The 26,090-nt window shown below is 56.6% G+C and overlaps 1 protein-coding gene across 1 annotated transcript; it reads right to left on the bottom strand.

Moving 5' to 3' along the window:
• Positions 1-3,228: 3,228 nt before the first annotated feature.
• Positions 3,229-6,424, bottom strand: GHRH (growth hormone releasing hormone). The gene is made up of 3 exons (XM_017342170.3): positions 6,321-6,424; positions 5,997-6,101; positions 3,229-3,475 (listed from the first exon to the last, which is right to left on the bottom strand). The coding sequence occupies exons 1-3, from the start codon at positions 6,401-6,403 to the stop codon at positions 3,229-3,231; spliced, it is 435 nt and encodes a 144-aa protein (XP_017197659.3). The 5' UTR covers positions 6,404-6,424.
• Between the last annotated feature and the right edge of the window lie 19,666 nt (positions 6,425-26,090).

The following is a 26,090-nucleotide window of genomic DNA, read 5'->3' as shown; positions in this document are numbered from 1 at the left end:
GCACCATCACTAAGACTGTACCATTTCCCTAACAGGCCCCCGGGGAGGGCTCGGTCGTGCGGGTGCCAACTCAGCGCCCTGGTGGCTTTCCCTCTAGAACAGCCTCCCCTTGGCAGCATGAGCAGCAGCGGGCTCCAGCACTCAATACTCTGCAAATTAGTGTGTCCAGGACAGGCCAAGTAAGAGGGGAGCAGGTGGGCCAGGGTGAGGGGGTGGTCATTCAGCCAAGGCGTCCTTTGTTGAAGTGGAGCTACCCTCAATGGTGGGCCCGCCCCACAGTGGGTTTTTGTTTCCCTGCTGTTCTCATTGACTGGGAGGCACACTCCCCCTACAGCCCGGAAGAGCTGGCTGGCGTCAGGGCTCCGGAGCTGGGAGCCGGGACACCTGGTGGCCAAGCCCTTGGGCCTTGGGTCACATTCCAGTCCCTGGTGACAGCGTCTGGATTGCTGGATTGCTCCGTTCTCTCTGCACTTTCAATCAAAAGCAGTTCCCAGCGTCCAGATGTTTCACCGTTGTCAGTTTTTTAGGTGTAATTGATTTACAGTAAAATACACACTTTTTTTCATTTGTATTTATCATTTTAAAACTGAAAGGCAAGGCGAGAGAGAGCTCCCATCCGCTGGATGCTCTCCAGATGCCTGCAGCTGCCGTGGCTCGGGTTAGGCCAGGCCGCAGCCAGAAGCCAGAAACTGAATCGTGGTCTTCCTGTGGGAGGCAGGGGCCCACGTACTGAGTCATCGCCTGCTGCCTCCCAAGACTGCCTTAGCGGAAGCTGGGTCAGAAATGGAGCCAGGCAGGACTGCAGCCCAGGGACTCCGGCACGGGATGGTGGTGGCCAAGCTGTGTCTCGATGGCTGGACCCCGGAGTCCTTCCTGGTCCCCGCTCCATCGCCACACCTGCCCGGCAAGCGGCTGCGACTCTGCCTGTTTCCAGCATTTGGCTCTTCCTCAGAGTGACTTTAACCGTAGGTCAGGTCGCGCCGTGTGGTTCTGTTACTCGGCCGCCACACTGGCTTCACCAGGGGTGAGGTCCCAGTCCTCTCTGTATGGGAGGCCACTGTTTTGGGCTTAGCTCCTGGGCTGCAGCTGAGCAGAGCAGAGTGGAGCCACTCGTGCCGGATGCGCAGGGTTCCGGGGGCAGGTGTCGGCACAGGGATGCCCTGCCCGTACCAGAGTGCCTCGTTTGTGTCCTGGCCCCTCTGCTTCCAGCCCAGCCTCCTGCCAACACACACCCTGGGATGCAGCCGGTGACGGCTCACGTACCTGGCTCCCTGCCGCCATGAGGGAGACCTAGGTGGAGTTCTGGCCTCCTGACTTCGACCTGACTCAGCCCTGGCTGTTGAGGGCATCTGGGAAATGAACCAACAGATGGAAGATTCTCTCTACTGTCTTTCACATAAAATGAAAATAAAACAATTTTTTAAGTGGGCCAGTTTTAAAAACCAGGGGATTTCGCAGCAGCCATTCGAAAGGGGCCCAGTCTACCTGATCTGTGGCTAGGAAGCTCCCTCTGCTTCAACCCTGGAAAGGGAATAACTTTGAAAAGACCACAGTCTGTGTTTTATTCTCTGCTTCTGCTTCTTCAGCCCCACCCCTCTGCTCAGCTCTCTCAGGCTCACGGCAGGAGTTCATAAATCTCTAATAAAAGCCAGCTGGGGCTTTAAAACGCAGTCTGTTAAGGTTCTGTTAACACCTGCACAGTAGCCTCCTTCCCTCCAGCCACACACACCCGCCCTCTCCACAGAGTTCCCTTAGGGGCTCCTTCCAGCTCTGCTCTCCCACCCCCACCCCGTGCCTAGATAGAGTAATTTTTTTAATTTTTCCGAAGATTATTTATTTGAAAGGCAGAGTTACAGAGAGGCAGAGGCAGAGAGAGAAGTCTTGCATCTGCTGGTTTACTCCAAGTGGCCGCAATGGCCAAAGCTGGGCCGATCCAAAGCCAGGAGCCAGGAGCTTCTGGGTCTCCCATGCAGGTGCAGGGGCCCAAGTAGTTGGGCCATCTTCTACTGCTTTCCCAGGCCACAGCAGAGAGCTGGATTGGAAGTGAAGCAGCTCGGACTAGAACCAGCACCCATATGGGATGTTGGCACTGCAGGTGACGGCAGATGGAAGACCTCTCTGTTTCTGCCTCTCCTTCTTTCTCTGTGTAACTCTGACTTTCAAATAAATAAATCTATCTAAAACACACACACACACATTGCTAAGTACTTAAAAAAAAAAAAAGCAGTTCCCAGCACTTGGCAGGTGCTCTGTTGTTACCTGTTGAATGCATACACGGTATTGCTCCTGGGCGAGCAGCACACCAGTGGTTGAAGATGGCGCTGAGCGAGGGCAGGTAAATGACTGTGGCTGAGGGGACTGGCTGGCTCTGAAGCCCAGACAATTGAATAAGACGTGCAGACCAGGATGGGGGAATTTTATTTGTATTTACAAAGGAAAAAGCAGGTCAGACATGAAGCAGGATTAAGTGGGTCAGGTTGTGTTTGGGCTGCAGGCAGCCAAGCCTGGGGCGGAGTCGTCATCCTTGGGAATCCCTGTTGCAGAAAGAAAATAAGGCTCAGCCTAGGGGGGTGAATGTGAGGCGGGGGGAGTCGCCCACAGGTGCCAGCCACACGCACTTGGCCCCTACTCTGCCCTCCCTGCTCCTGTGCTGCTGATTAGGCTGGGAGAAGGTGGGAAGCGTGTGCAGAGCCCTGTGGGGAACTGGCTCACTTACAGGCCTGGCGGAGTCACACCGGGACACGCCTGAGCTCCTGAGTGGAGTCAGAATCTAAAAGTCAGCTCTGCGGGCCTGGAGGAGGCCCAGCAGTCCCTGCCTTGGGGCCTGTGGCCGCGTCTCCTTAGCCTTACTTTTCCTCTTCTGCAAAATGGGACAGCTCGTGCCTGCTCTTCCCTGCCTTGCAGCGGGAACCTGAGGGCCGTGAGGTGGGGAACGGCAGTCCTGCCTGCCTGTCCCTCTGTGTCAGTGTGTCTGCCATGGGGCTGGGGAGGCTGGCTTTCAGGTTCTGTGACATTGGCAGGGCACCCAGGGCCGGCACATCCCTCCCATTTCATTGACCACACCAGAGTCCCCTGGGACACTTGGGAACATTCAGGGTTCTGCATCCCACCCCAGCACCATCGAGTGAGTGACAGACACACAGAGGCCACGCTCAGCTGGGAGACGCCCTGGAGCTGCGACAGTGGAGGCGGTGCGCGCCTTGCTCCCCTGCCTCTGCTTCACGTGGGTCAGGAGGGACCTCGTCCTCCCTTTGCCGGGCGGAGGGGAAGGAGTCCTTGCCGCTTCCTGGCAGCTGTGGAGAAGGGCGTCTCTGGGGCCCCAGACACGCACGGCGACCCCCACCTGTGCTGCGGCAGGGCCGTGGGGACGCTCTCCGGAGCTGCCCGCTTCTGCTCCGCCCGCTTCTGCTCCGCCCACTTCTGCTCCGCCTGGCGCCCAAGCCGTCCTCTTGCTCCTGGCTCCTGGTGTCTGTCTCTGGCAGGTTAGGAAAAGAAAAACGGGAGGCTGCGGTTTGGGCACGATGTGGCGAGGCAGGGGGGGGCTCCTAGTGCCTATCCCAACACGAGGGGACTTCAGACAGACCATGGAGCTAAAAATACATCGATTTTGGTGCATCCATGGGATCTTCAAAAAGTTCATGAAAAAAATGTGTACTGGGAAAGAATCATGCATGGATTTCAAAATTTTTACTCCAAAATGCACTTACCTTAAAATTTAAAAAATACTAACTTATATGAAAGAGAGAGAGTGTGCTCCAATCTGCTGGCTCACTTCCCAGATGCACACACCATCCAGGGCTGGGCCAGGCGGAAGCCAGGAGCCGGGAACTGAATCCAGGTCTCCCACGTGGGTGGCAGGAACTGACAGCTGCTGCCTCCCAGGACATTAATTAGCAGGAAGCTGGAGTCAGGAGTGGAGCCAGGACTCAAACTCAGGCACGCTAATGTGGGCTGCAGGTGCCCCACGTGGTGTCTCAACCACCAGGCCAAACGCCTGTCCCTAGCTTGATCTTTTAATTCCACTTTTCCCACGGTCTTTTTGAAGTACCCCCGGAGCTGGTGTGGGCTCTCCTACCCCGCTGAATTAGACTCAGCCAGAGGGAGGCAGAGTACAAGGGCACTCCCAAAAGCTTGTTTAAAATGGAAAGAAAAGGTAAGTTTATCTTGGTGCAAAAAATCCCGACATCCACGCAGAGCATTCATGATACACATTTCCTGTAGTTTTTGAACACCTTGCCTGTAGAGTAGTGAGAAGAGGCAGGTGTAATGCCCCCACCACAGGTTCGTAATTGCAACGGGAAAAATGGACCCTGAGCTGGGAAGAGATGTGGCAGACACCGCAGCACCCCGTGACCAAAGTCCTCACTGAGCACGGGATGAGTCGATGTCCTGTGCTGCCCGACACGGGGCGCCAAGAAAAGCACATTTTGTGAGCGCACAGCCTGAGGCTAATCGTGAGGACACAGCCAGCAAGTTCATGACCAGGGGCATTCCACCCATCACTGGCCTTTACTAACCAAAGATGGCAACCCCACGGAGGACACAGGAACTGTTCCACCTTAAGAGAAACGAAACATGACAGCCGACAGGAGCCCATGATCCTGGGTTGGATCCCGGATCAAGAAAAAAAAAAACTGGGCCAGTGCCGCGGCTCACTAGGCTAATCCTCCACCTAGCGGCGCCGGCACACCAGGTTCTAGTCCCAGTCGGGGCGCCAGATTCTGTCCCCGTTGCCCCTCTTCCAGGCCAGCTCTCTGCTGTGGCCAGGGAGTGCAGTGGAGGATGGCCCAAGTGCTTGGGCCCTGCACCCCATGGGAGACCAGGAGAAGCACCTGGCTCCTGCCTTCGGATCAGCGTGGTGCGCTGGCCGCAGCGCGCCGGCCGCAGCAGCCATTGGAGGGTGAACCAACGGCAAAGGAAGACCCTTCTCTCTTTCTCTCTGTCTACTCTGCCTGTAAAAAAATAAATAAAAAATAAAAAAAAAACTGTTGTGCAGAGGTTAGGCCACCACCTGTGGCACCAGCATCCCCTGTGGGCTCTGGTTCAAGTCCCGGCTGCTTCACTTCCAGTCCCGCTCCCTGCTAGTGGCCGGGAAAGCAGCAGCAGCAGATGGCCCAGGTGCTTGGGCCCCTACCACACACATGGGAGACCGGGATGAAGCTCCTGGCCTCCGGCTTGGGCCTGGCCATTATGGCCACATGGGGAATGAACCAGTGGATGGAGGATCTGTCTCTCTCTCTGTGCAACTCCGTTTTTCAAATAAATAAGTAAATCTTTAAAAAGAGATTGTTATAAGGGACAGTTGGTGGAATTTGAATATAAGTGATCATTTGCTGTGATTGCACAAGGGGCTGTGTTGGGAGACACACGCAGAAGTTCCTGAGGGTCAAGGTCACGGTGGCGGCGATCTGCTCTCAGCTGGTACGGCATGAACGGTGATGACAGTAATGATAAATGTGCGTGTGGATCTCTAGCTGTCGATAAGGAGACACAGAATGTGAGGAATTGCTGACCGTAGGGAAGGAGGTAAGGACATCCACTCTACTGTGATTGCATTTTTAAGAAATGTTTGAATTTTAGGCTGTGGAGCCAGGCCCTTGGGGTGCCAGCCCCGCCCCTCTCTGTTCGTGTGTCCTTAAGCGGCTGGCTGTCGTGGGCCCCGCGTAAAGCAGGTAGGAGTCCCTGCCTGCTCACTGGGGTCCTCCAAAGATCAGATAGGAAGGCGAGAACCCGGCTGACGGTGGCCGTGTGCCCAGCACGGTACATGTCTGCAGCGGTCCTGACCGGGTAGCACAGTGAGCGCCGTGGCTGGAGGAGCAGGCAGCCGGTACGGAGGGGCTGAGGTCCGGCATCGGGGCCTTTGCTACGGGGAGTCTGGCAATGACAGGCACTGGGCCAGGAAAGACCCCAAGCCTGGTCCCCAGCTGCTGCGTGGGAGCTGCCTCACTCTGCCGCATGGGAGGGGTTGGGGGAGAGAGCGCAGAGCCCAGGCTTACCCCTGCTGCCTGCTCAGGATGTCCTGGAGCAGCTGGCGGGCAGACAGCTGGCCCAGCACCTTCCGGTAGCTGTTAGTGAAGATGGCATCTGCGTAGCGCTGCATCCTGTGTGGCAAGGGTCAGAGGTCAAGGGACGGTCAGGGCCCCGTGCTCACGGTGGCTCTGCAAGGCCCTTCTGTTGTCCTGGGTGGCCTCTTGAGCTCAGTGACAAGGTGGGTGCACTTGGAGAAACAGCCATGCACCAGCTGATGGCTCCAGCATGCATCCTCCCATCCCCCCCCCACCGCCGTGGCAGGCATGGCCTGGGGGGAACTGGCTGCTTACCTAACGGGTGTGGAGGGGGGCAGGGAGCAGTGGGAGCCGCTGCTGACGGTGAGGAGCACAAAGAACAACACCCAGAGTGGCATCGTTCCCCTGTGGGGCGGCACCTGCTGGAGAACAGGTGGGGAGGGTCAGGCGCAGCCACAGCCGCGGGGTGCCCTTTGCTGCCGGGGCCCAGCCCTGGGCTCCACTGCATCACAAGCTTTGGTCCTTATCCTTTGGATGCTGTGGGGCAGGAAAAAGACCCTGGACTCTGGAAGACAAACTGTCTCGGGCTCCAGTTCTGCCTCTGCCAGTCACTAGTGCTGACTTCATTTTCTCCATCTGTAAAATGGGCATTATACAACGACCTGGTAGCCTTAGAGGGCTTGAACAGGACACCGACGATGGTAGTGGAATGCCCCGGCTGCAGGCACTCCAGGTAGAATCAGGCCTCAGCAAGTATGTGGGAGGAGAAGGCAGCTTCCCTCAGAACCCTGGAGTCGCCTGCAGCCCGTGTGGCAGCGGCAGCGGCAGCGGCTCTGAGTCGGAAGTGTGAGGTCAAAGCCTGGCTCTGCCGTCACTCGCCGCGTGTCCCAGGATGAGCCATGTCCCCCAACCCTGAAATGGAGACGGTCACGATGCCTTCTGCCCCAGGTCTGTGGGACGGTCGAGTGAGAAGAGACACTGAGGGAATGCTCTAGAAACCTCCAGGGTGGTCTCGGTACAGCCCCTCAGAGGGCAGACCTGCCTGTTTTTTTTCTGTGCGGAGCTGGAAGGAGAAAGCTCCCAAGTCTGGCTGCAGACGCTGAGATGCGCTGAGGAGTTTCTGTCCCGGATGTGCGACCAGGAGCCGGCTACACCAGAAGGGCTGCCTCTGCCTGCCCCCTGGGGAATCTGCTGGCCTTGACGATCCGGGCCACCTCAGAATCAGGTCTCTGCCTCTCCCTGGGCATCCCAGTCTCAGCAGGACATCTGCACGGGGACACAGACCCAGCCAGAGGCCCAGGCAACCCCAGAGAGGGGCAGCACCCGCCCCTTCCCACGACCCTGACTCCTGCCTTCTCCCCCGTCCCACCGAGGGGAGCCTTCCCACAGGCAGACCCCACACCACTGGCAGCCACCTTGACCCCAGGACGTCACCTCCCAACTGTAGACCCTGTGGTCTTTACCAGCCCAGGCCCGCCACGTATCACCAGGGAGCACCCACAAGGGACTGCACACCGTCCCCACCTCCAGAGCTGGAGAGAGCAGCTATCCATGCCTCAATGGCCAGCCCCTCCCTCCAGGGCACCGCCCCTTCCTCCAGTCCTCCAGTTCCCGCTCCAGAGAGCACTTGTCACCAGTGAGTGACAGGGAGCTCACTACCCCCATGCTCATCTGTCTTATTGCCAGGCAGTTTTATCATTACGACATTTTCCTCATCCTCTCAAGCCCAAATCCCTTTTATCCTGCGAGTATCTGTGGAGCCCCTACTATTTTGGTAAAGACTGGGGCTGGAGAAAAGGCGAGAACCTGCTCTCTGTCCCAGGGCTGCCTCTGTCACCCTCACCTGCTGCGGCACTGAGCTCCTGCACCTGCACCCACAGGCCGAGCCCCGCAGGTGCATGTCACACCTCACGTGGGCCTTGGTCCCCAGACCAAGGCTCTGCAGTCCCGGGCTCCCCAGGCTGCCCCTCCAGAAATGGGGTTTCCTACGCAGGGGGCTCTGTGGCACTGAGGGGGGCCCTCTGCTGTCTCCCAGCTGCAGCCTGGCTTTCTCGCCTTCTGTGCCACTGATCTCTAAACGATTTGGATGGATCCAGGCCCTGACGACCACACTCCCCTGTGCAGATGTGCTCGGCTCCGCACTCCCCCAGGACGAAGCCCAAACACCTCCCCCCCGGCTTACCTGCTCCCTCTGCCTCCTCACCCTGGCCCCTCTCTCCCTAGAGCTGCCACAGGGACTCACAGTCCCTGCTGCCTCCCCGGCTGCACAGCCCACCGTCCCCGCCCCCACCCCCACCCCCACCCCCACCCCCAGAGCAGATATCACCACCCTCAATTCCTTTTCTCCCTGGCCTCCATCAGATCGGTTTCTGAGCGGGTCCTACAGAATGGCTGCCCGGACTCCCAGGCCGGCAGACCCCCCTTCTGCTCCCGCAGCACCTCCCAGGTACAAAACCCTCTTCACGGCCGCTTTGGAATTGATCACCTGCACACGTGGGAAGCATCAGAAAAAATAGAACATGTTTGCTCGTTGTCCCTGGGCCCCTGGGGAGAGGGATGGGGGGATCAACAGAACACCTGCTCGATCGGCACTCTCCTTCAAAGCCGGTGGCTTCAGGGAGTTGAAGAGAACCTTATAAGGGGGCTCCGAAGGAGGCTGCCTGCAGTCCAGTGAACCCAGAGGTTCAACATTTGCTGTAAACCAGTGTCCCCAGACAGGTCAAGATGTCACAGCTGCTCTGTGAACCTAATCCACGAGGTTGCAAAATCCCATTGGACAAAGAAAGGAAGGAGCAAGAATAATCCAGCTTTGGTAATGTAAGAACAGAGATTGCAACGCCAGGGACAGACCAGCTGTTGACACGCACACATCTCCCGTGACAATAGTGCTAAAATTCACTGAATTAAGTGTGGCGTGAACCCAGCGCGCCCTCACCGACAACTCCTGGGGAGCCTGGGTGGTTCTCGAGTCTATGGTGCACATCAGGAGTGTCAGTGAGCTCTCTGCAGGGCTTCCTGACTCTGCGACCTGGATCCATGATCAGTGTGCACTTGATCTACATCACTTGGTAGTATTTTGCCAACCCTCAGGCCCCCAAAATTCTGCGGCTACACCTTCAGCCAATGACAGAAGTCTCAGGCGCCCAAAGTTGCAAGGCCACTTTTGAAAGTCTAGGGGGGAGGCCAGTGCTGTGGCGTAGCAGGTAAAGCTACCACGTGCAGTGCCACCATCCCATGTGGGCGCCGGTTTGAGTCCCGGCTGCTCCACTTCCTAACCAGCTCTCTGCTATGACCTGGGAAAGCAATGGAAGATGGCCCAAGCTCTTGGGCCCCTGCACCTGCATGGGAGACCCAGAAGAAGCCCCTGGCTCCTGACTTCGGATCAACGCAGCTCTGAGTGTTGCAACCACCTGGGGAGAGAATCAGTGGATGGAAGACCTCTCTTTCTCTTTCTCTGTCTGCCTCTGCCTCTCTGTAACTCTGCCTTTCAAATAAATAAATCTGAAAGGCAGGAAGGCAGGAAGGCAGGAAGGCAGGAAGGCAGGAAGGCAGGAAGGCAGGAAAAGAAAGAAAGAAAGAAAGAAAGAAAGAAAGAAAGAAAGAAAGAAAGAAAGAAAGAAAGAAAGAAAGAAAGAAAGAAAGAAAGGAAGGAAGGAAGGAAGGAAGGAAGGAAGGAAGAAAGAAAGAAAGAGAAAGAAAGGGAGGGAGGGAGGAAGGAAGGAGGAAAGAAAAGGAAGAAAGAGAGAGAGAGAAAGTCAGTCTAGGGGGCAGGAATCTTGGAGGGTTCTTTAAAAATCTGCTTAGGAATTTGTGAGCCCGACGGCGGGGGTAGCCTGAGCTGGTTCAGAGTCCCGGCGGTTCAGCCCAGCAGTGGTTCAAGTCGAGGGGCACCTAAGCACCTGGCACTGTCATTCCAAACAGGGCCTCCCGCCTCCTTCTGGGGCTGGCGACACAAACACTGCAGGACCAGTCCAGCAGGGATGGGGAGGCGGGGTGGAGGGGGGCTGCGCGGATGGCTAACTGGGTCTAAAATCTCGAGGAAGGAACGCTGCACCTACAGCAAGAAGCAACATGTCACCCACTTCCAGGCAATTATGCTGAATTGGCTCTGGGCGACTGATGGCGGTACTTCTCCGCTCCAGTACTTGGCTCCTCTCTGATCCCTGGCCGTGGTCTCGCCTTGACGGGAGGATCCAGCCAGCTCAGGTCTCGCCCTTGCAAACTGCCCCTACACCCAGGAAGGAGCGCTGAGCCCGCCCTTGCCTGCGACAAGTCTGCCTCTCACTTCTCCAAGAGCAATGTGTCCAAGACAATCTCCAGATGGCACCAACCATGACAAGCAGCCTCCATATTCCCAGGAAGCCATGATTCTATCCTGGGAGACCAGCTCTACCCCCCCCCCCCCGTGGTGTCTCCCAGTTGGGGAGAGGGTCAGGTTTCCTCCCCAGGCCCACCCCCTCTCACCTCCGAGGTGGCAGGTCTCCTGTGCGCAAGGCACTGCTCTGGTCGCTCAGCCCTCGGGCTGGGCGGCGGCTCTGGTGGCTGCGTGGCGGTCCCCGTCGTTTATGGCTTCATTTTCCTAAGTGTCGTCAGCGTCAGAGAATCAATTACCCACAAGTCCACCAGGCACCATTTGTAGCATCACACCGACGAGCCGGCCTTGGCAGGGGAGAGAGGTGTCGCCCCTTGCACGTGGAGACTCACGGGAATGTTCGTTCGTTCTGTGAGCGGCCACTCGGGTACCAAGTTGCTCCATTCTTCCGAGGAGCGCAGAGGTCTGACGCTGCCCCTCTAGCCAGCGGGGGCTCCGAGGCCAAACGTTCATCTGCTCCCTGAGAGAACTGCCTTTTTCAAAGTTCATGTCATTTTCGTTCATCCGCGGGCAGCTTGACTTCACGTGGGGTAGGCAACGCTGCCGATGTGTTTTGCTCTGCAGAGTGAGGGAGATCATTTGCTAGCTCCCTCGTGGTGCAATTATCAGAATTTCCCTCTACGTGATTGACGCCGGCTGTGGCCGCAGTCCTGTCTCCCAGCAGCTGGCCCGGGAGCATCCGTTGTCCTGTGTCAGGGCAGCCCAGTCCCAGCTGCCTTGGAGGAGTGTGAGGGAAGAGGAGGCAGCTGGGAAGCCTGAGCAGGTGGCTGTGTCTCCAGATCTCTCCAGCCCCGCAGCCAAGGAGCCCTCACCGATGACATCAAAGCGGGCGAGGCAGGTGCTGTGGTGCCCTGGGCGGCTGCCTCTCCTGAGCCTGGTGCCGCCTCTGTGGCCCTCAGCAGGTTCCTCCTCCCCTGTAGGCTGGAGAGCTGGCACTGAATGGCAACTGTGGAACTTTATAAAAAGTGGCACAGGGGTCGGTGCTGTGCATAATAGGTTAAACCTCTGTTTGCAGTGTCGGCATCCAGTACAGGCGCCGGTTCATGTCCCGGCTGCTGCACTTCCGATCCAGCTCTCTGCTATGGCCTGAGAAAGCCGTGGAGGATGGCCTAAGTCCTTGGGCCCCTGCACCCATGTGGGAGACCTGGAAGAAGCTCCCGGCTTCTGACTTCAGACCGGCTCACCTCCAGCTGTTGCGGCCATTTAGGGAGTGAAGCAGCAGGTGGAAGATCTCTCTCTCTCTCTCTCTCTCTGTAACTCTACCTCTCAAATAAATAAAATCTTAAAAAAAAAGAAAAAGTGGCACAACCCTAGGTTTGGAAATCTTTGACAGAATCCCCGGTCCCTGCAGCAGGTTTGTAAAGGCAGCGTGTCCGGGTCAAGCAGGGAGGCCTGCCCGGGCGCCGCGTGGGTCAGTCAGAAGCGGCAGGTTCTGGGGACCCTGCCGCTGGGGATGTTCCGTGACTGCTTCCTGCCCTGGGCTCAGTGCTCCCGGTGCACACAGGGACGGAGGTGCAGGTCGCCCTGTGGGCCTGGACGGGAAGCGAGCAGGCCAGGCCAAATCCCTAAAGATTGCAAATGAACCGATGGCTTTAAGTATTGCTGGAAAGGGCACAGAGTGCAGGGGGTCAAGCTGTTGCTTGGGAAGGGATTGAGGGCCTGCCGTTGATCACACCTCCGCTTCTAATCCGGCTTCCTGCGGAGGCAGCAGGTGATGGCTCAGGTGTCTGGGTCCTTGCCACCCACAGGAAAAACCCATGTTTCGGGGCTCCTGGCTCTGGCCTGGCCCAACCTTGGCTGTTGAGGCATTTGGGGAGTGAACCTGCAAATGGAAGATGTCTCTCTCTCTTTCTCTCTCTCGCTGTTGCTCTGCCTTTCAAGTAAATAAACAAACTTAGAAAATAATAAAATAAGCAATAAAATAATTAAAAAATAATAAAAAGAATAATAATAAAAAAGGAAGAAGAGGAGGAGAGAAAGAGTGGGCTGAAGGTCACAGCAGCAGTGTGGAGTCAGGAGGTGTGGGAGATTCCAATGACCATGAGGTGGGGGCTACAGACAGCGGGGCATCCGGAATGGACACTGGGCCCGAGTGCGGAGGCAGGACACGTGGCATTGGCTGGAGCAGCCACAGGACTCAGAATTCACCCCCCCTCCCCGAAATGCTGTGACAGGCAGTGCCCTCAAGCTTCATGCAGGATCTCAGTTTCCTCATCTGTGGAATGGGATGTGCAGGGCTCAGATTCCTGCACGGTGCACAAGATGCAGGCCAGGCCCAGAGTAATCCTTTCGAGTTAGCCTTTACCATTGCTATTATTTAAAAAAAAAAGAATTATTTTTATTTATTTGAAAGAGTTGCAGAGAGAGGCAGAGCCAGAGAGAGAGGTCTTCCATCTGCTGGTTCACTCCCCAAATGACCACAACGGCCAGAGCTGAGCCGATCTGTAAGTTGGGAGCCAGGAGCTTCTTCCGGGTCTCCCACGTGGGTGCAGGGGCCCAAGGACTTGGGCCATACTCCTCTGCTTTCTCAGGCCATAGCAGAGAGCTGGATCGGAAGTGGAGCAGCCGGGATTTAAATTGGCGCCCATATGGGATGCTGGTGCTACAGGCTGGGGCTTTAACCCATCACACCACAGTGCCGGCCCCACCATTGCTATTCTTTTTTTTTTTTTTTTTTTTCGACAGGCAGAGTGGACAGTGAGAGAGAGAGACAGAGAGAAAGGTCCTCCTTTGCTGTTGGTTCACCCTCCAATGGCCGCCGTGGCCAGCGCGCTGCAGCCGGCGCACCGCGCTGATCCGATGGCAGGAGCCAGGTGCTTCTCCTGGTCTCCCATGGGTACAGGGCCCAAGCACTTGGGCCATCCTCCACTGCACTCCCTGACCGCAGCAGAGAGCTGGCCTGGAAGATGGGCAACCAGGACAGAATCCGGCGCCCCAACCGGGACTAGAACCCAGTGTGCCGGCGCCGCAAGGCGGAGGAATAGCCTAGTGAGCCGCGGCACCGGCCCATTGCTATTCTTATTACTGCAATAAATCAGGAGATGGGAGGGAGGGCAGCAGTTCCCAGAGAGCCAGGACACAAAGGGAAGTTTTCCGACTTCTGAATTCAGCCGAGGCTGGAGCCAGGAACTACATCTGGCCTCCCACATGGGCAGCAGGGACCCGGGTACTTGAGCCATCACCTGCTGCCTCCCAGGGTGTGCGTTTGCAGGAAGCTGGCTGGGATATTGGAAACAGGTCTCATTCCTGGCATTCTGATGTGGGATGAGGCTGTTCCAAGCCTTTAACCACTGTGCCAAATGCTCACACTTATCATATCTCTTTAAAAAGAAATTTAACTGCTTTTATTGCAGTGTAATTCATTCCTATGCCAGAAAGCATACTAATGTTAAGCCCATAGTTCCATGAGGCTTTGCGATTTGATGCGGATCTGTTTGGTGCACTTGCGGCACGGGGAGGCGCCCTCCCGCCCGTCCGCTGTCAGCCCTCTCCACCCCCAGCCCCAGGCAACCGCCAGTCTGCTTGTGTCTCTGTTGGTTTTCTCTGCTAGAAGTTCATATAAATGGAATCAAACAAAGGGTAGTCTCTGGTGTTAGGCGTCTTTCCCTCAGCACTTTTTTTTTTTTTTTTAATAAATTAATTTAAAAAGAAGAAGAGACAGAGACGGAGAGTGCCCATCTGCTGGTTCACTCCTAAACTGTTCACAATTGAGCCTGGGCCAGGGCTGAAGCCACAAGCTGAGAACTCAACCCAGGCCCCCCATGTGGGTGGCAGGAACCCAATTCCTTGGGCCGCCACTGCTGTTTCCAAGTCCACAATGCAGGAACCTGGAGTCAGACACGGAATGGGACCCAAGACATGGCTCTTTTGTTTTCTTTTAAATATTTTATTATTTGGTATTTATTTGAAAGGCAGAGTTACTGAAACAGTAGGAGAGACAGAGAGAGAGAGAGAGAGAGAGAGATCTTCTATCTACTGGTTCACTCCCCAAATGGCTGCAATGGCCAGGGATGGGCCAAGCTGAAGCAAGGAAGACTTGGGCCATCTTCCACTGCTTTCCCAGGTGCATTAGCAGGGAGCTGGGTCGGAAGTGGAGCAGCTGGGACTCAAACTGGCGCCCATAGGGATGCCGGCATCACAGGTGGAGGCTTAACCCCCTGCGCCGCAGTGCCGGCCCCTGGATGTGAGCTGTTAACTGGCATCCTCACCACTAGGTCAAATGCGGGCCTCGGTGTAATGTTTCTGAGATACATCCAGGCTGATATGCCTGTCAACAGCGTATTGATTTGCAGATGTATGACCGGCTGTTCAGCCATCCCCTGGGACGGACATGTAAGCAGATGGCCGTGGGGACTACCTGAGTCGTGCTGCTGTGAGCACTCACGTGTGACATGGAGGGCAGGCACACGCGTGCTTCAGTTGCTCTGGGGCAGGTATCCAGGAGCAGAATTCTGGTCATATGGTCAGAGGTGTAACATTTGCAGAAACTGTCCAGGGGCTGGTGCTGTGGTGTAGCGAGTAAAGCCGCCACCTGCAGTGCTGGCATCCCATATGGGCACCGGTTCGAGTCCCGGCTGCTCCACTTCCAATCCAGCTCTCTGCTATGGCCTGGAAGAGCAGTGGAACATGACTCAGATGCTTGGGCCCCTACACCCAACCCACGTGAGAGACCTGGAAAAAGCTCCTGGTTCCTGGCTTGGGATCGGTGCAGCTCCGGCTGTTGCGGCCATTTGGGGAGTGAACCAGTGGATGGAAGACCTCTCTCTCTCTCTCTCTCTGCCTCTGTCTCTCTATAGCTCTGCCTTTCAAATAAATACATACGTACATAAATAAATAATCTTAAAAATAATTGTCCAACTGGTTTGCAGCTAAGCTCCCACCAGTGGTGACGGAGGCTGTCCCACCTGCCCCTGCAAGTGCACTGCTTTCCTTAGCCCCTGACCCCATGCAGCACTAGTCAGTCCCATTGCTGCCAGAGGGGAGTGGGCTGGGCTTCTCGCTGGCTGCAGTGTGGAGGCAGGGCTTGTCTGCCAACAGCTGCAGGTGCAGGGGAAGCCCCCAGGCAGATCCCAGAAAGGGACACAGCATCTCTGCTGTAGGAACAGAGAGAGGGGAGAAGGGCGTGTCCTCGGGCGGGAGCAAGGAGAAGCCGAACAGGGAGCATGGGAGCACGGTCTTGGAAGCAGCGAGCGGATTTGGATTGGAAAGCCAGCTCCGCCCCTGGCTGGCTCTGCGATTCTGGACCAGGCACATAAGCTCTCTGAGCCTTGAACGCCACATCTGCAAAATGGGTGCAATGACAGGAGCTCCCCGGGTTCCTCTGAGAATGAGACACGTACTTGTCAGTGTCCGGCACACAGGCGTCTGGGCAGCGGCTGCTGCTACTCTACTGTGGTTTATGTTCAGCGTGGCGGCAGGCAGAACTGGAACCATCAAGAAAGAGAAAGGGGTAAGAAGCCAGCAGGAGCCCTGAGACAGAGGGCCCAGCCCCCTCCTCCCAGTCCCACCGCTGGCCTGGTCCTTGTCGGCTCAATCTGCCCTTCTCCCAGCGGGAATCCGGGATCCTGGCTGCAAGGGGCTGAAAGAAAGCACCTGGAGAAAGGCCGGCTTTAGAGGGCCTCCAAAGGCCGGGCCAGTGGGGCTGGGGGCTATGGCAGAGAACAGGGTGGGGTGGGGGGGGGACAGGTTGGTCATTTGTGTTGCAAATTCCAGGGTGCTGGAGCCAGCCATTCACAGAGGGGGATGCTGAGGGCCCCAGGCCTGGGGGTGGGGAGGGAGAGGAGGTAGACAAAGGGGGCCTGTCTAAGGGCCTCAGCCACGCTTTGTAAAAGCTGCTTTCATGGCCCTCGCTGTGCAGGGAGGGGAGCCTCCGACCTGGATGCCTGGGTTCCCTGACACCCCATGCCCCCCTGGTTCCCTGACACCCCCATGGCCCCCTGGATTCCCTGACACCCCATGGCCCCCTGGGTTCCCTGACACCCCATGGCCCCCCTGGGTTTCCTGACACCCCATGGCCCCCTGGATTCCCTGACACCCCATGGCCCCCTGGGTTTCCTGACACCCCATGGCCCCCTGGGTTTCCTGACACCCCATGGTCCCCTGGGTTTCCTGACACCCCATGGCCCCCTGGGTTCCCTGACACCCCATGGCCCCCTGGGTTTCCTGACACCCCATGGCCCCCTGGGTTTCCTGACACCCCATGGCCCCCTGGGTTCCCTGACACCCCCATGGCTCCCAGGCCTGTTTGTATGGAGTCAGCAGCAGCAAATGTCACAGGAGTGCTCCTAAGTGCTTTGTCACCATACAGGGTCCAGGTTCAGTGGTTTTGGTGGGTGACTTCAGGCAAAGTCATTTGACTTCCCTGAGCCTCAGTTTCCCCTTCTATAAAATGGGGGCATATCTGGTTCTTTTTTTCTCTCTCTCTTTTTAAAAATATCTATTTGAAAAAGTTACACACACACACACACACACACACACACACACAGATCTTCCATCCAATAGTTCACTCCCTGGATGGCTGCAAGGGCCCAGAGCTGGGCCAGGCTGAAGCCAGGAGCCAGGAGCTTCTTCCGGGTCTCCCATATGGGTGCAGGGGCCCAAGCACTTGGGCCATCTTCTGCTGCTTTTCCCAGGCCATAGCAGAGAGCTGGATGGGAAGTGGAGCAGCAGGGAGTAGAACCAACGCCAATACGGGGTGCTGGTGTCCCCAGCGGCAGCTGTACCCACTGTGCCACAGGGCTGGCCCCTGCTCCTTTCTCTGACTTCACACAGTCCACTCAAGCAGAGGGGCCTGAGGTTCTGGGTGCTGACTCAGAGTTCATCTCTTTCTGGAAAAGTCTGCATTTGGGAAGATCAACAGAAGAGCCTTTCCACTGGAGAAGCGAGGTCGGTCGTACCCGGGTAATCAGTTACACAACCCAGGCTGACTGACTGGCAAAAACTTTTTTTTAAAGTTTTTATTTATTTACTTGAAAGGCAGAGAGAGAGAGAGAGAGAGAGAGAGAGAGAGAGAGAGAGAAATCTTCCATCCACTGGTTCACTCCCCTCTGCAACAGCCACAGTTGGGCCAGGAGGAAGCCAGGAGCCAGGAACTCCATCCAGGGCTCCCACACGAGCAGCGGGGACCCAAGTACTCGGGCCATCACCCGCTGCTTCCCAGGCCCATTCGCAGTAAGCTGGATCAGAAGCTGAAGCAGGACCGGCTCCCTCCCTCTTTCCAACAGGAGAGGCAGGCGTCCCAGGGAGCGGTCCCCAGGAGTAACATTTTGAGTGATCCCCTTACTCAGAATCTCTGGGCCCCCATCAGTTCTGGGGCGCCAAGCCCACCGCTTCCTGGTGAAGATCTGACCACCCTGCAAAACCCCTTGGGATCCTGTGTCTCCAAGAAGCATTACCTGGCCTCACCCGGTGCTTGTGAGACTACACCATTGTTTGCTTCCCTGAGACCCTCGGAATGGCTGGGGCTCCCGCTAGCTGTCCCATCACAGTGCCCTAAAATGCTGAGTCCCACGTTCCTCGCTCGCAGGACCTACATATCCATCTGCGGCTGGAGCGTCTTAGTTCTTAAGGCACCAGCTCCCAGGATAGTCTCTGGATGGGGTCTTGTGGTTCTGACCCAGGCGGCCGGAAGGGGTCGCTGTTTGCCAGTCGTTGGCAAAGACAGATTTCACTGCCAAAGCCAGCGGCTGCACACGCGGAGCTTTGTTCTCTCTGAAACCCTGGGACCACCCAGGGGTCCAGGTCAGGTCTGCCACGGCACCATTTGCTCCGCCATCCAAGCCCCCGGCCCCACCTTCCTCTGTCCAGTTCCTGCCCAGGTTCTCGGCTGTTTCCAGCAAGGGGAGCCTGGGTGAGCCCAAAAGCCTGCGTCCGACTCCCTTTTCCAGTTTCCCAGCAGAAGTGACAGTGGAATGTCAGGGCTTGATGGCGCCTCACTCCCCTCTGTGGTTACAATGCAGTTAAGGGATCCCCAAGGGATCCCCTGCAGCAGACCTGGGCTCAAGGGTTAGGGCCAAACAGCCCCCCACCCCGAAGCAGAGTGGCCAGCTGCATTTCCCTGCAGCTCCCAGGCAGCTCCCGGCAGCTCCCAGCCCCTGCTCCTGCCCCTGGCCCTACCCCAGCCTGTCTCATGTAGACCCTGGCCCCACACGCAGCCCCTCCCAGTTCCTCATCCCTGGTGGCTGGGCCCTGTTGGAGCTGGCACTCTGGCCTAAACTCCAGCATCCTGAATCCACGGCTGATACCTGGCCCCCAGTGCTGGGCTGTTGTCAAGAGGTAGTGACTCCCGTGGGCTGGCCCTGCAGGCAGCACGGTGGTGGCAGCCAGCAGCCTGGATGGTTAGGAAATCATGGCAGAGTGCAAGAGCTGGCTGGGTCTTGGAGACGTTGCAGAACATGTCACAGGACAGACGGGGTTAGATGCGGGGTGTTTCTGTCCCGAGCTGTGCTGCCCCTGCCCCGTCTTGCTGCTGGCTCCTCCGGCAAGGGTGTGTTCTCGAAGCCAGCAGTCTCTCGTGGGAGAGGCTGATAAGGCGACAAGTGTGGCCCAGGGCAGGGAGGCTGATGGATGATGCACTTTGCACAACCACTCTTCGTGGGGATAGCAACAGCTCTGATTAACATCAGAGCTTTGACCGGAGGATTTCACTGGTGAACCTGAAGGTGCCCAACTGACCTCTGACCCAGTCCACATGTCCTTCTGGTTAGGGACAGCCCCAGGCACGCATGAGCCTTCCTGGGTATTAATCAGTGATGAAAGATCGGCATTAAATTGGTTGGTCAGCACCCGGTCCTGCTTTCATCCATCCTCCGGTAATCCATCCATCAGACGCCAGGGGACCAACTCCCACTGGGTTCCAGGCGCTCCCTTTGAAGCCAAGAAACAGTAAGCTGCAGAAATTCTTCTGTGTGGTCCAGTGTCCACTGTGAGCCGTTCACCGTGCTGGGGGCTCTGGGCGTTCTGTAGTCTGGCTTTGCCACGTGGAGGTTCCGTGCTGGACAGACAAGCAGTCAGCAAACAGGGAATTCCGCAGTGTGCGAACGAGGGCTGTGCAGGTGCTGTGGGAGCCGAGTACGTGGGGAATTGGCTCTGCCGGGGAGCAGGACGGGTTTTGCGGAAGATGTGACACCTGAGCCAGGCCTTGAAGAATGCAGAGAGGTCAACACGGCACCAGCAAAGGCCGGGAGGCCTGATGAGTGGCAAGTTGTCTGGTGGGGGAGGGGGCCTCAGACCTGGGCCTGGTCCAGTTGTCTGCGGTGGGGACCAGGGTTCTGGAATTCTAACCAGGGCCCAGATGATTCTGATGCAGATGGAAGGGACCACCACCAGCAAGAGCAGGGCCTGTGGCTTCCTCAGTAGGCAACGTGGATGATTCTGGAAGAATGCGTCTAAGCCAAGCTGAGTAAGGTAGCTAACGCCAGGCCAAGGAAGGTGGGCCAGTGGTGGGGCTCAGCCGTCGGCGGCTCACAGGCAGCAGGGAAGCATGGGAGTGGGGAAGACCATCTGGTGGCCGCTGGGCGGGTGAGCCCGGGGGCCTGCGCAGGGAGTGGAGGGAGCAGGCTGGGGGGGGGGGGGGCGACCCTGGGCCCGCAGGGACAGGTGGGGAAGGAGATGCTGAGAATGAGTCACGGCCCTCAGGGATGATCGGGGGCTCTCAGGGAGCAGGCCGGGGACAGGAGCAAGGCTTCCGGCTTCTGATTTGCCCAAGTTTTCAACACTCGCGGGACCTACAGGAGGCCGTGGGGGTGAGGCCCTTAGAGCTGACCTGGAGTTTGGAGAACACGGTAGAAGCCACAGGACTGAGGCCTGGAAGAGGGGCTCAGTCCGCTTACAAATATTCAGGGCAGGGCAGGCGTTTGGTTACAGTGGTAAAGACAGCACTTGGGACATCCGCATCCCAACTCAGAGTGCCTGGGTTCGAGCCTCGGCTCAGCTCCTGAGTGCAGATCAGCGCTAATGCGCACCGTGGGACGCAGCAGGTGATGGCTCCAGTACTTGGTCCAGTACTCGGGTCCCTGCCTCCGCCCTGGCTCAGGGACTTGGTTCTCGGCTCCTGGCTTCAGCATGACCCAGCTTTGGCTGTTGCAGGCTTTGGGGTGGCGGAGAGGGGACCAGGGGATAGGAGTATTTCTCTCTGCCTTTCAAGTAAGTAAAGATAAATAAATAAAAATTCAAAATCACATGTCTTCGCAAGGCTAAGGCTCTGCTAGGACATGGCTTAAAAAAAAAAAAAAAAAGCAGCAGTGAGGGCCCGAATGCATTTATCATTGCTTCTCCTCTCGAGAACGTTTTGCTGCAAATCCCAGACATTTCATCCGTAAATATTTCAGTATGTGTCTCAAAAAAGATAAGAGTTCTTTCTTTAACATCATCACAATCCTATTTTCACACCTTAAAAAAAAATGGCACAGTAATTCCTAGGAAGGGAACCAACTGAGGACGGTTTGCCAAGACCTCAGAGCGGAAGAGGGGCCAGGCGGAGGAATTCACGTCTTCCCGGGACGACTGCCGGGACTGGAAGTGCAGGGCTTTGAGGGCTAGAAAGGCCCGGAAGGGTGTGCGGAGCACAAAGCAGACTCTTCCTCCCAACTTCTGTTTCCCCACCCGAGGGCCTTTAGTCGCGAACGTGAAATAGCAGCAAGGTCTCAAGGGAAAGCAAATGGATAAAAATAATGCAGCGAGCAGTTGCTTGCCGCAGCGCCAGATTGTCGGGTCTCCGTTCCCTGCGCGTGCATGCAACAGCTCGCGCCGCAGATGAGGACGGCTGCGTGCAGCGCTGAGCGGGGCGACTTCCCGAGGTGCCGCGTGCTGTTTGACAGCTGGGCAGCAGGGACACTGCCTCGGACGGGGCGGCGGGACATTTCTAGGTGCAGCTCCTCTAGGCACTTGCTCTGTGACGCTGGGCCACTTACTTCACTTCTCTGAGCTGCTCTGTAAAATGAGGGAGTTGGACCACAGGACCTGTGGTTCCCATCCAGCTCCGAGGCCGCCGACTCAAGGAAATGTTCACTACGAAGTGGTGCTGTCTCCCAGGGCTTGGGAAGCATGACCACGGGGCGGCGCTGTGGCAAAGCAGGTAAAGCCACCCTCTGCAGCGCCGGCATCTCATATGGGCGCCGGTTCGAGTCCCGGCTGCTACACTTTCGATCCAACTCCCTGCTAGTGGGCCTGGGAAAGCAGTGAAGGATGGCCCAAGTGCTTGCGTCCCTGCTCACGACTTGGGCCTGGCCCAGCACGGGGCTGTTGCAGCCATTTGGGGAGTGAATCAGTGGATGGAAGACCTTTCTCTGTCTCTCTCCTCTCTCTGTCTCTGTCTCTCTCTCTCTCTCTCTCTCTCTCTCTCTAACTCTACCTTTGAGAGACAGAGAGAGAGAAATGTCTTCCATCCACAGGTCCGATCCCCAAATGCCTGCAACAGCCCGGGGCTGGGCCAGGTGGAACTCCATTCAGGCCTACTTGGGTCTCCGGGGCACAAGCACTTGAGCCATCACCTGCTGCCTCCCAGGTGCACTGGGCAGGGAGCTGGCTTGGAAGCAGAGTGGCCAGGACTCCGACCAGCACTTCCATCTGGGACGTGGCTATCCCGAGTGGCAGCTGAACCTGCTGTACTACAATGCCTGCAGACCATTATGTTCTTTTAAAAAAATAGCACTCACTGTGTTCTGATTTTTCATGTATTTATATGATTCTATTAATGCCCAGGTTTTTTTTTTTTTAATTTTTTTGACAGGCAGAGTGGACAGTGAGAGAGAGAGAGACAGAGAGAAAGGTCTTCCTTTGCCGTTGGTTCACCATCCAATGGCCGCCATGGCTGGCGCGCTGCGGCCGGCGCACCGCGCTGATCTGGTGGCAGGAGCCAGGTACTTATCCTGGTCTCCCATGGGGTGCAGGGCCCAAGTACTTGGGCCATCCTCCACTGCACTCCCTGGCCACAGCAGAGAGCTGGCCTGGAAGAGGGACAACAGGGACAGAATTCGGCGCCCTGACCGAGACTAGAACCTGGTGTGCCGGCACCATAAGGCGGAGGATTAGCCTAGTGAGTCGCTGCTCGGGCCAATGCCCAGTTTTGAAATAATGTTGCTTTCAAAGTTACAAGAATAATACAATGAACTGGCACATCCTCTTTGCTCAGGTTTAACAGTTGCTAATATTTGCAACTGTTTGCTTTGCTATTTTGTCTGCCGTCCGCCGTGTATATATACTAGATACAGATTTCACTGTATATTCAGCCATGCATATAGAGATAATATGGATGCTTTAAATTCTTATTTATTCATTTTACTTGAGAGGTAGAAAGCTCCTCACCGGCTGGCTTGCTCCCCAAATAGTCAGGGAAGTCTCTGTCCTAAGCCATGCTGGGCCCTACTGATAGGCCCTTGTGGCTTCGCAGTGTTGGACAGAGATGGCCGAGGGAGCGGAGGACTGTGCCCCTGCGTGTGGGGGGCGGGGCATGCCGTTCACATCCTGGCCTGTTGGGAGGAAGTTTTTCCAAATGTGGCCCCCCAACAAGCAGCCTCCATCCCTCCTGGGAAGTCGGGAGAGGTGCCCCGTCCTGGGCACGGACAGGGGGCGCCGGACCAGCTCACGAGCCATCAAGTGCACGCTCAGGTTTGGCCCTCTGCTCTAGGCGGCCTCCCCGTGTGCGGAGCGGGAGCCACTGTCAGGAAGGTCACCCTGATGCCCTCTCTTGCGCTGGCACCTTCTCTGTGCGTTGTCACCCATCTGCAGCTTAATGGTTTTTTTTCCCCCCAATGTTTTCCGAATCAAAAATAAGCTCATCACAGGCTATTATGTTACCATGGCAACCCAGCAGCCGGCTGGAGAGAAGCAGGTAGCACAGCGCCTGGGGGTCTCGCGGTACTCCAGCGATCGCGGGTTTTCGCTCTGCAGGTCCCTCTCCCGGTGCCCGGTCACTGTGTTTCTCTCGTCCTCTCCTCCCCCTCGCTCCTCTTCTCTGCTGGGCCCCTTGTTGCTCTCTCATCTCATTAGGAGCAATCTGATCTCTAATCGTTTCAGCTTTTCCGAGAGGCTGCCGCATCTGACCTCTCCTTTGAAACTAACAATAATCGCAGGAGGTGGCTGGTGCAAAGGGGGCTGTTTGACTGCGTTTGTATCCTCATCAAAATGTATTACATTTTTCTTGGCTTGATTAATCTCTCTCTTGAGAAGGCACACGCACAGAGTGCAAAATTCTAAAGGTACAAAATGGCACACCTTGCAAGTGAGTCTGCTCGTGTTCCCGTTGTCCAGGTGCCCCCCCCCCCGGAGTGGGGGTCCCCTCACCTGCTTCTGTGCAAGGTGCGGGTGTCCTGCACCTCTCACACCCCCGCTGTGCACTTGCTTCGTTCACTCGGTGTGTCTCAGGGACCTTTCCCAGGCATTGACAGCTGCCCATACCTTTTGAAAAATGCTTATTTATTTTTATTTTTCATTTACTTGACAGGTGAAGCAAAACAGACAGAGATCTCCTTTCTGCTGGTTCACTCCCCAAATGCTCGTGACAGGCAGGGCTGGGCCAGGCTGCAGCTGGGAACCCAGAACACCGTTCAGGTCTCCCATGTGAGTGGCAGGGGTCCAAGCACTTGGGCCATCATCTGCTGTCTCCCGTGTGCACTAGCAGGGAGCCGGGCACTCTGATACAGGATGTGGGCATCGCAAGCAGTGGCTTAACCTGCTGCACCACGATGGTCTTCCCCCATCATGACTTCCAATAGCATGCACTTGGGGTTTTGATGTCCCATCATTTTTTTTTTTTTTTTATCTGAGGGGCAGAGTTACAAAGAAAGAAGGAGAGGCAGAGAGAGGGAGGTGTTCCATCTGCTAGTTCACTCTCCAGATGGCTGCATCGGCCGGAGCTGTGCCGATCCGAAGCCAGGAAACAGGAGCTTCTTCCAGGTCTCCCACATGGGTACAAGGGGCCCAAGCACTTGAGCCATCTTCTGCTGCTTTCCCAGGCGATAGCAGGGAGCTGGATTGGAAGTGGAGCAGCCGGGACATGAACCGGCACCCATATGGGATGCCAGCACTGTAGGCAGCTTTACCCTCACAGCACTAGCCCCAGAGCACCAGTTTTGAGTCCTAGCTGTTCCCCTTATGATCCAGCTCCCTGCTGATGTGCCTGAGAGGGTAGCAGAGAGTGATCCAAGTGCTTGGGCCTCTGCCACTCACATGGGAGACCTGGATGGAATTCTGGGCTCCTGGTTCAGCCTGGACCAGCCCTGGCAGTGCAGCCACCGGGGAGTGAACCAGTGAATGGGATATATCTCTCTGTCCCTGTCTCGCTCTCTGTGTCACTCTTTGCCTTTCAAATAAATCTTTAAAAGAGAGAGAGAGAATTTACATTTGTCTTCCCTGATAGATAGAACTCTTTGTTAGGGTAGGCATCATGTTTCCCTGACTCCTGCATCCCTAGCAAGTGCTGGGTATACAGTAGGTGCATAATAAATTCCTGCAGAATGAATGAATCCTGCATGTACCAGGATGGTGTGAGATTAAGACAGTGGGCTTTGAAGCCTGGCTCCAACTCTTAGCAAGTGTGTAACTCTAGACCTAGCACTCCGTGTCTCCTCCATCCGCAGCCCTGGGGGAAGCTGGGAGGACACTGCCCAGGGCTCTGTGTGCAGGGAAGGCTCAGCCACCTCTCTGTGGCCAGCGTGGCTCAGGGGCCACTCGGAAATAATGGGAGGACTGAAAAGTCCTGAAGGCAGCAGTAATCCGAGCTGGGCCCGAAAGGAGGATTAGGATTCCAGTGTAGGTGGCTCTGGCCTGCTCTTTCCTGAGTCCATCCAGCGACAGAATGGACACAAGGACACCAGTTCTGGCTCCCTCTGGGAGCTAGTCTGGCCCAAAGTCCCCCAAGAGAAAACAGCACACATGAAAAGGTGCCATTGTTACTCGGCTGGAGGGACGCCTTCGCAGGACAGGGGCGCTAATCCCTGCCAAATAGGATTCTGCTGGTGCCCGTTTAATTGAATAGTCAGCCCGGACTGAACCAGGGAGCCAACTGTGCGTCTGGGCAGAGCCAAGTTTAATGGGGCACTTAATAACTATGGGAGTAATTAGCAGCATCCAGACGCCCGGTGCGCGCACAGCTTCTGTGACGGAGCACTTCGGAGAGAGGAATCTGGAGCGTGAGCCCTCGCCGCCCCTGGCTGCTGCTCATGCTGTCCCCTGGAGAGTGAATTTCGCCTCTTCCGGGCAGCCTTCTATGATTGCCAGTTGCAGGGTCTACTCCCACCACTCCTGTGGAACTCGGGAGAGCCTGTTGTGCCAGTGTCTGCGTCTGTCGCTCCCAGCTGAGCTCCAGGTCCCCAGGGTTATGACGCATACTTGGTGCTTAATGAATGCCTGAAAGATTTGCAGGTGCAAGACTGGGTCGCCTTGGCTCTCAAGGGCAGGTCAGGGGCTGGGATTTTCCTGGGAAGGGCGGCCCCCTGTAGTGCTGTGATCTATCTTCCAGGTGGAAATTCTGCCCTCGGCTCTCAGGAGCCCAGCGTGGAAATGGGATCCCGTCCTGCTTGGGAACAGAAAAGTCCTGGGGCCCAGGAACAGGACTCGGGGGGCGGGGGTGGGGTGCTCACAGGCATGCGAGTGTGGATCCAGCCCTTCTAGAAACTTCTAGGAAGTGAGAGGAAAGGCTCTCTCCAATCAAAATGGATTTTCTGCTGAGGCTCTTGGAGGCCCAGAGCAGGAGCCTGGGTGCTGTTGGGTCCGAG

This window comes from Oryctolagus cuniculus, chromosome 11 (assembly GCF_964237555.1).
Source record: "Oryctolagus cuniculus chromosome 11, mOryCun1.1, whole genome shotgun sequence".
NCBI lineage: Eukaryota > Metazoa > Chordata > Mammalia > Lagomorpha > Leporidae > Oryctolagus > Oryctolagus cuniculus.
The sequence above is the reverse complement of the archived record's forward strand: the minus strand, read 5'-3'. Positions and strand labels throughout refer to the sequence as shown.

Excerpts from the sequence above, each read along its gene's own strand:
- GHRH (XM_017342170.3), bottom strand. The coding sequence starts at position 6,403 with ATGCCACTCTGGGTGTTGTTCTTTGTGCTCCTCACCGTCAGCAGCGGC. Across the intron at positions 6,102-6,320 it reads CCCCCCTCCACACCCGTTAG|GATGCAGCGCTACGCAGATG; the intron begins GTAAGCAGCCAG and ends CTTGCCACACAG. Across the intron at positions 3,476-5,996 it reads ATCCTGAGCAGGCAGCAGGG|AGACAGACACCAGGAGCCAG; the intron begins GTAAGCCTGGGC and ends CTAACCTGCCAG.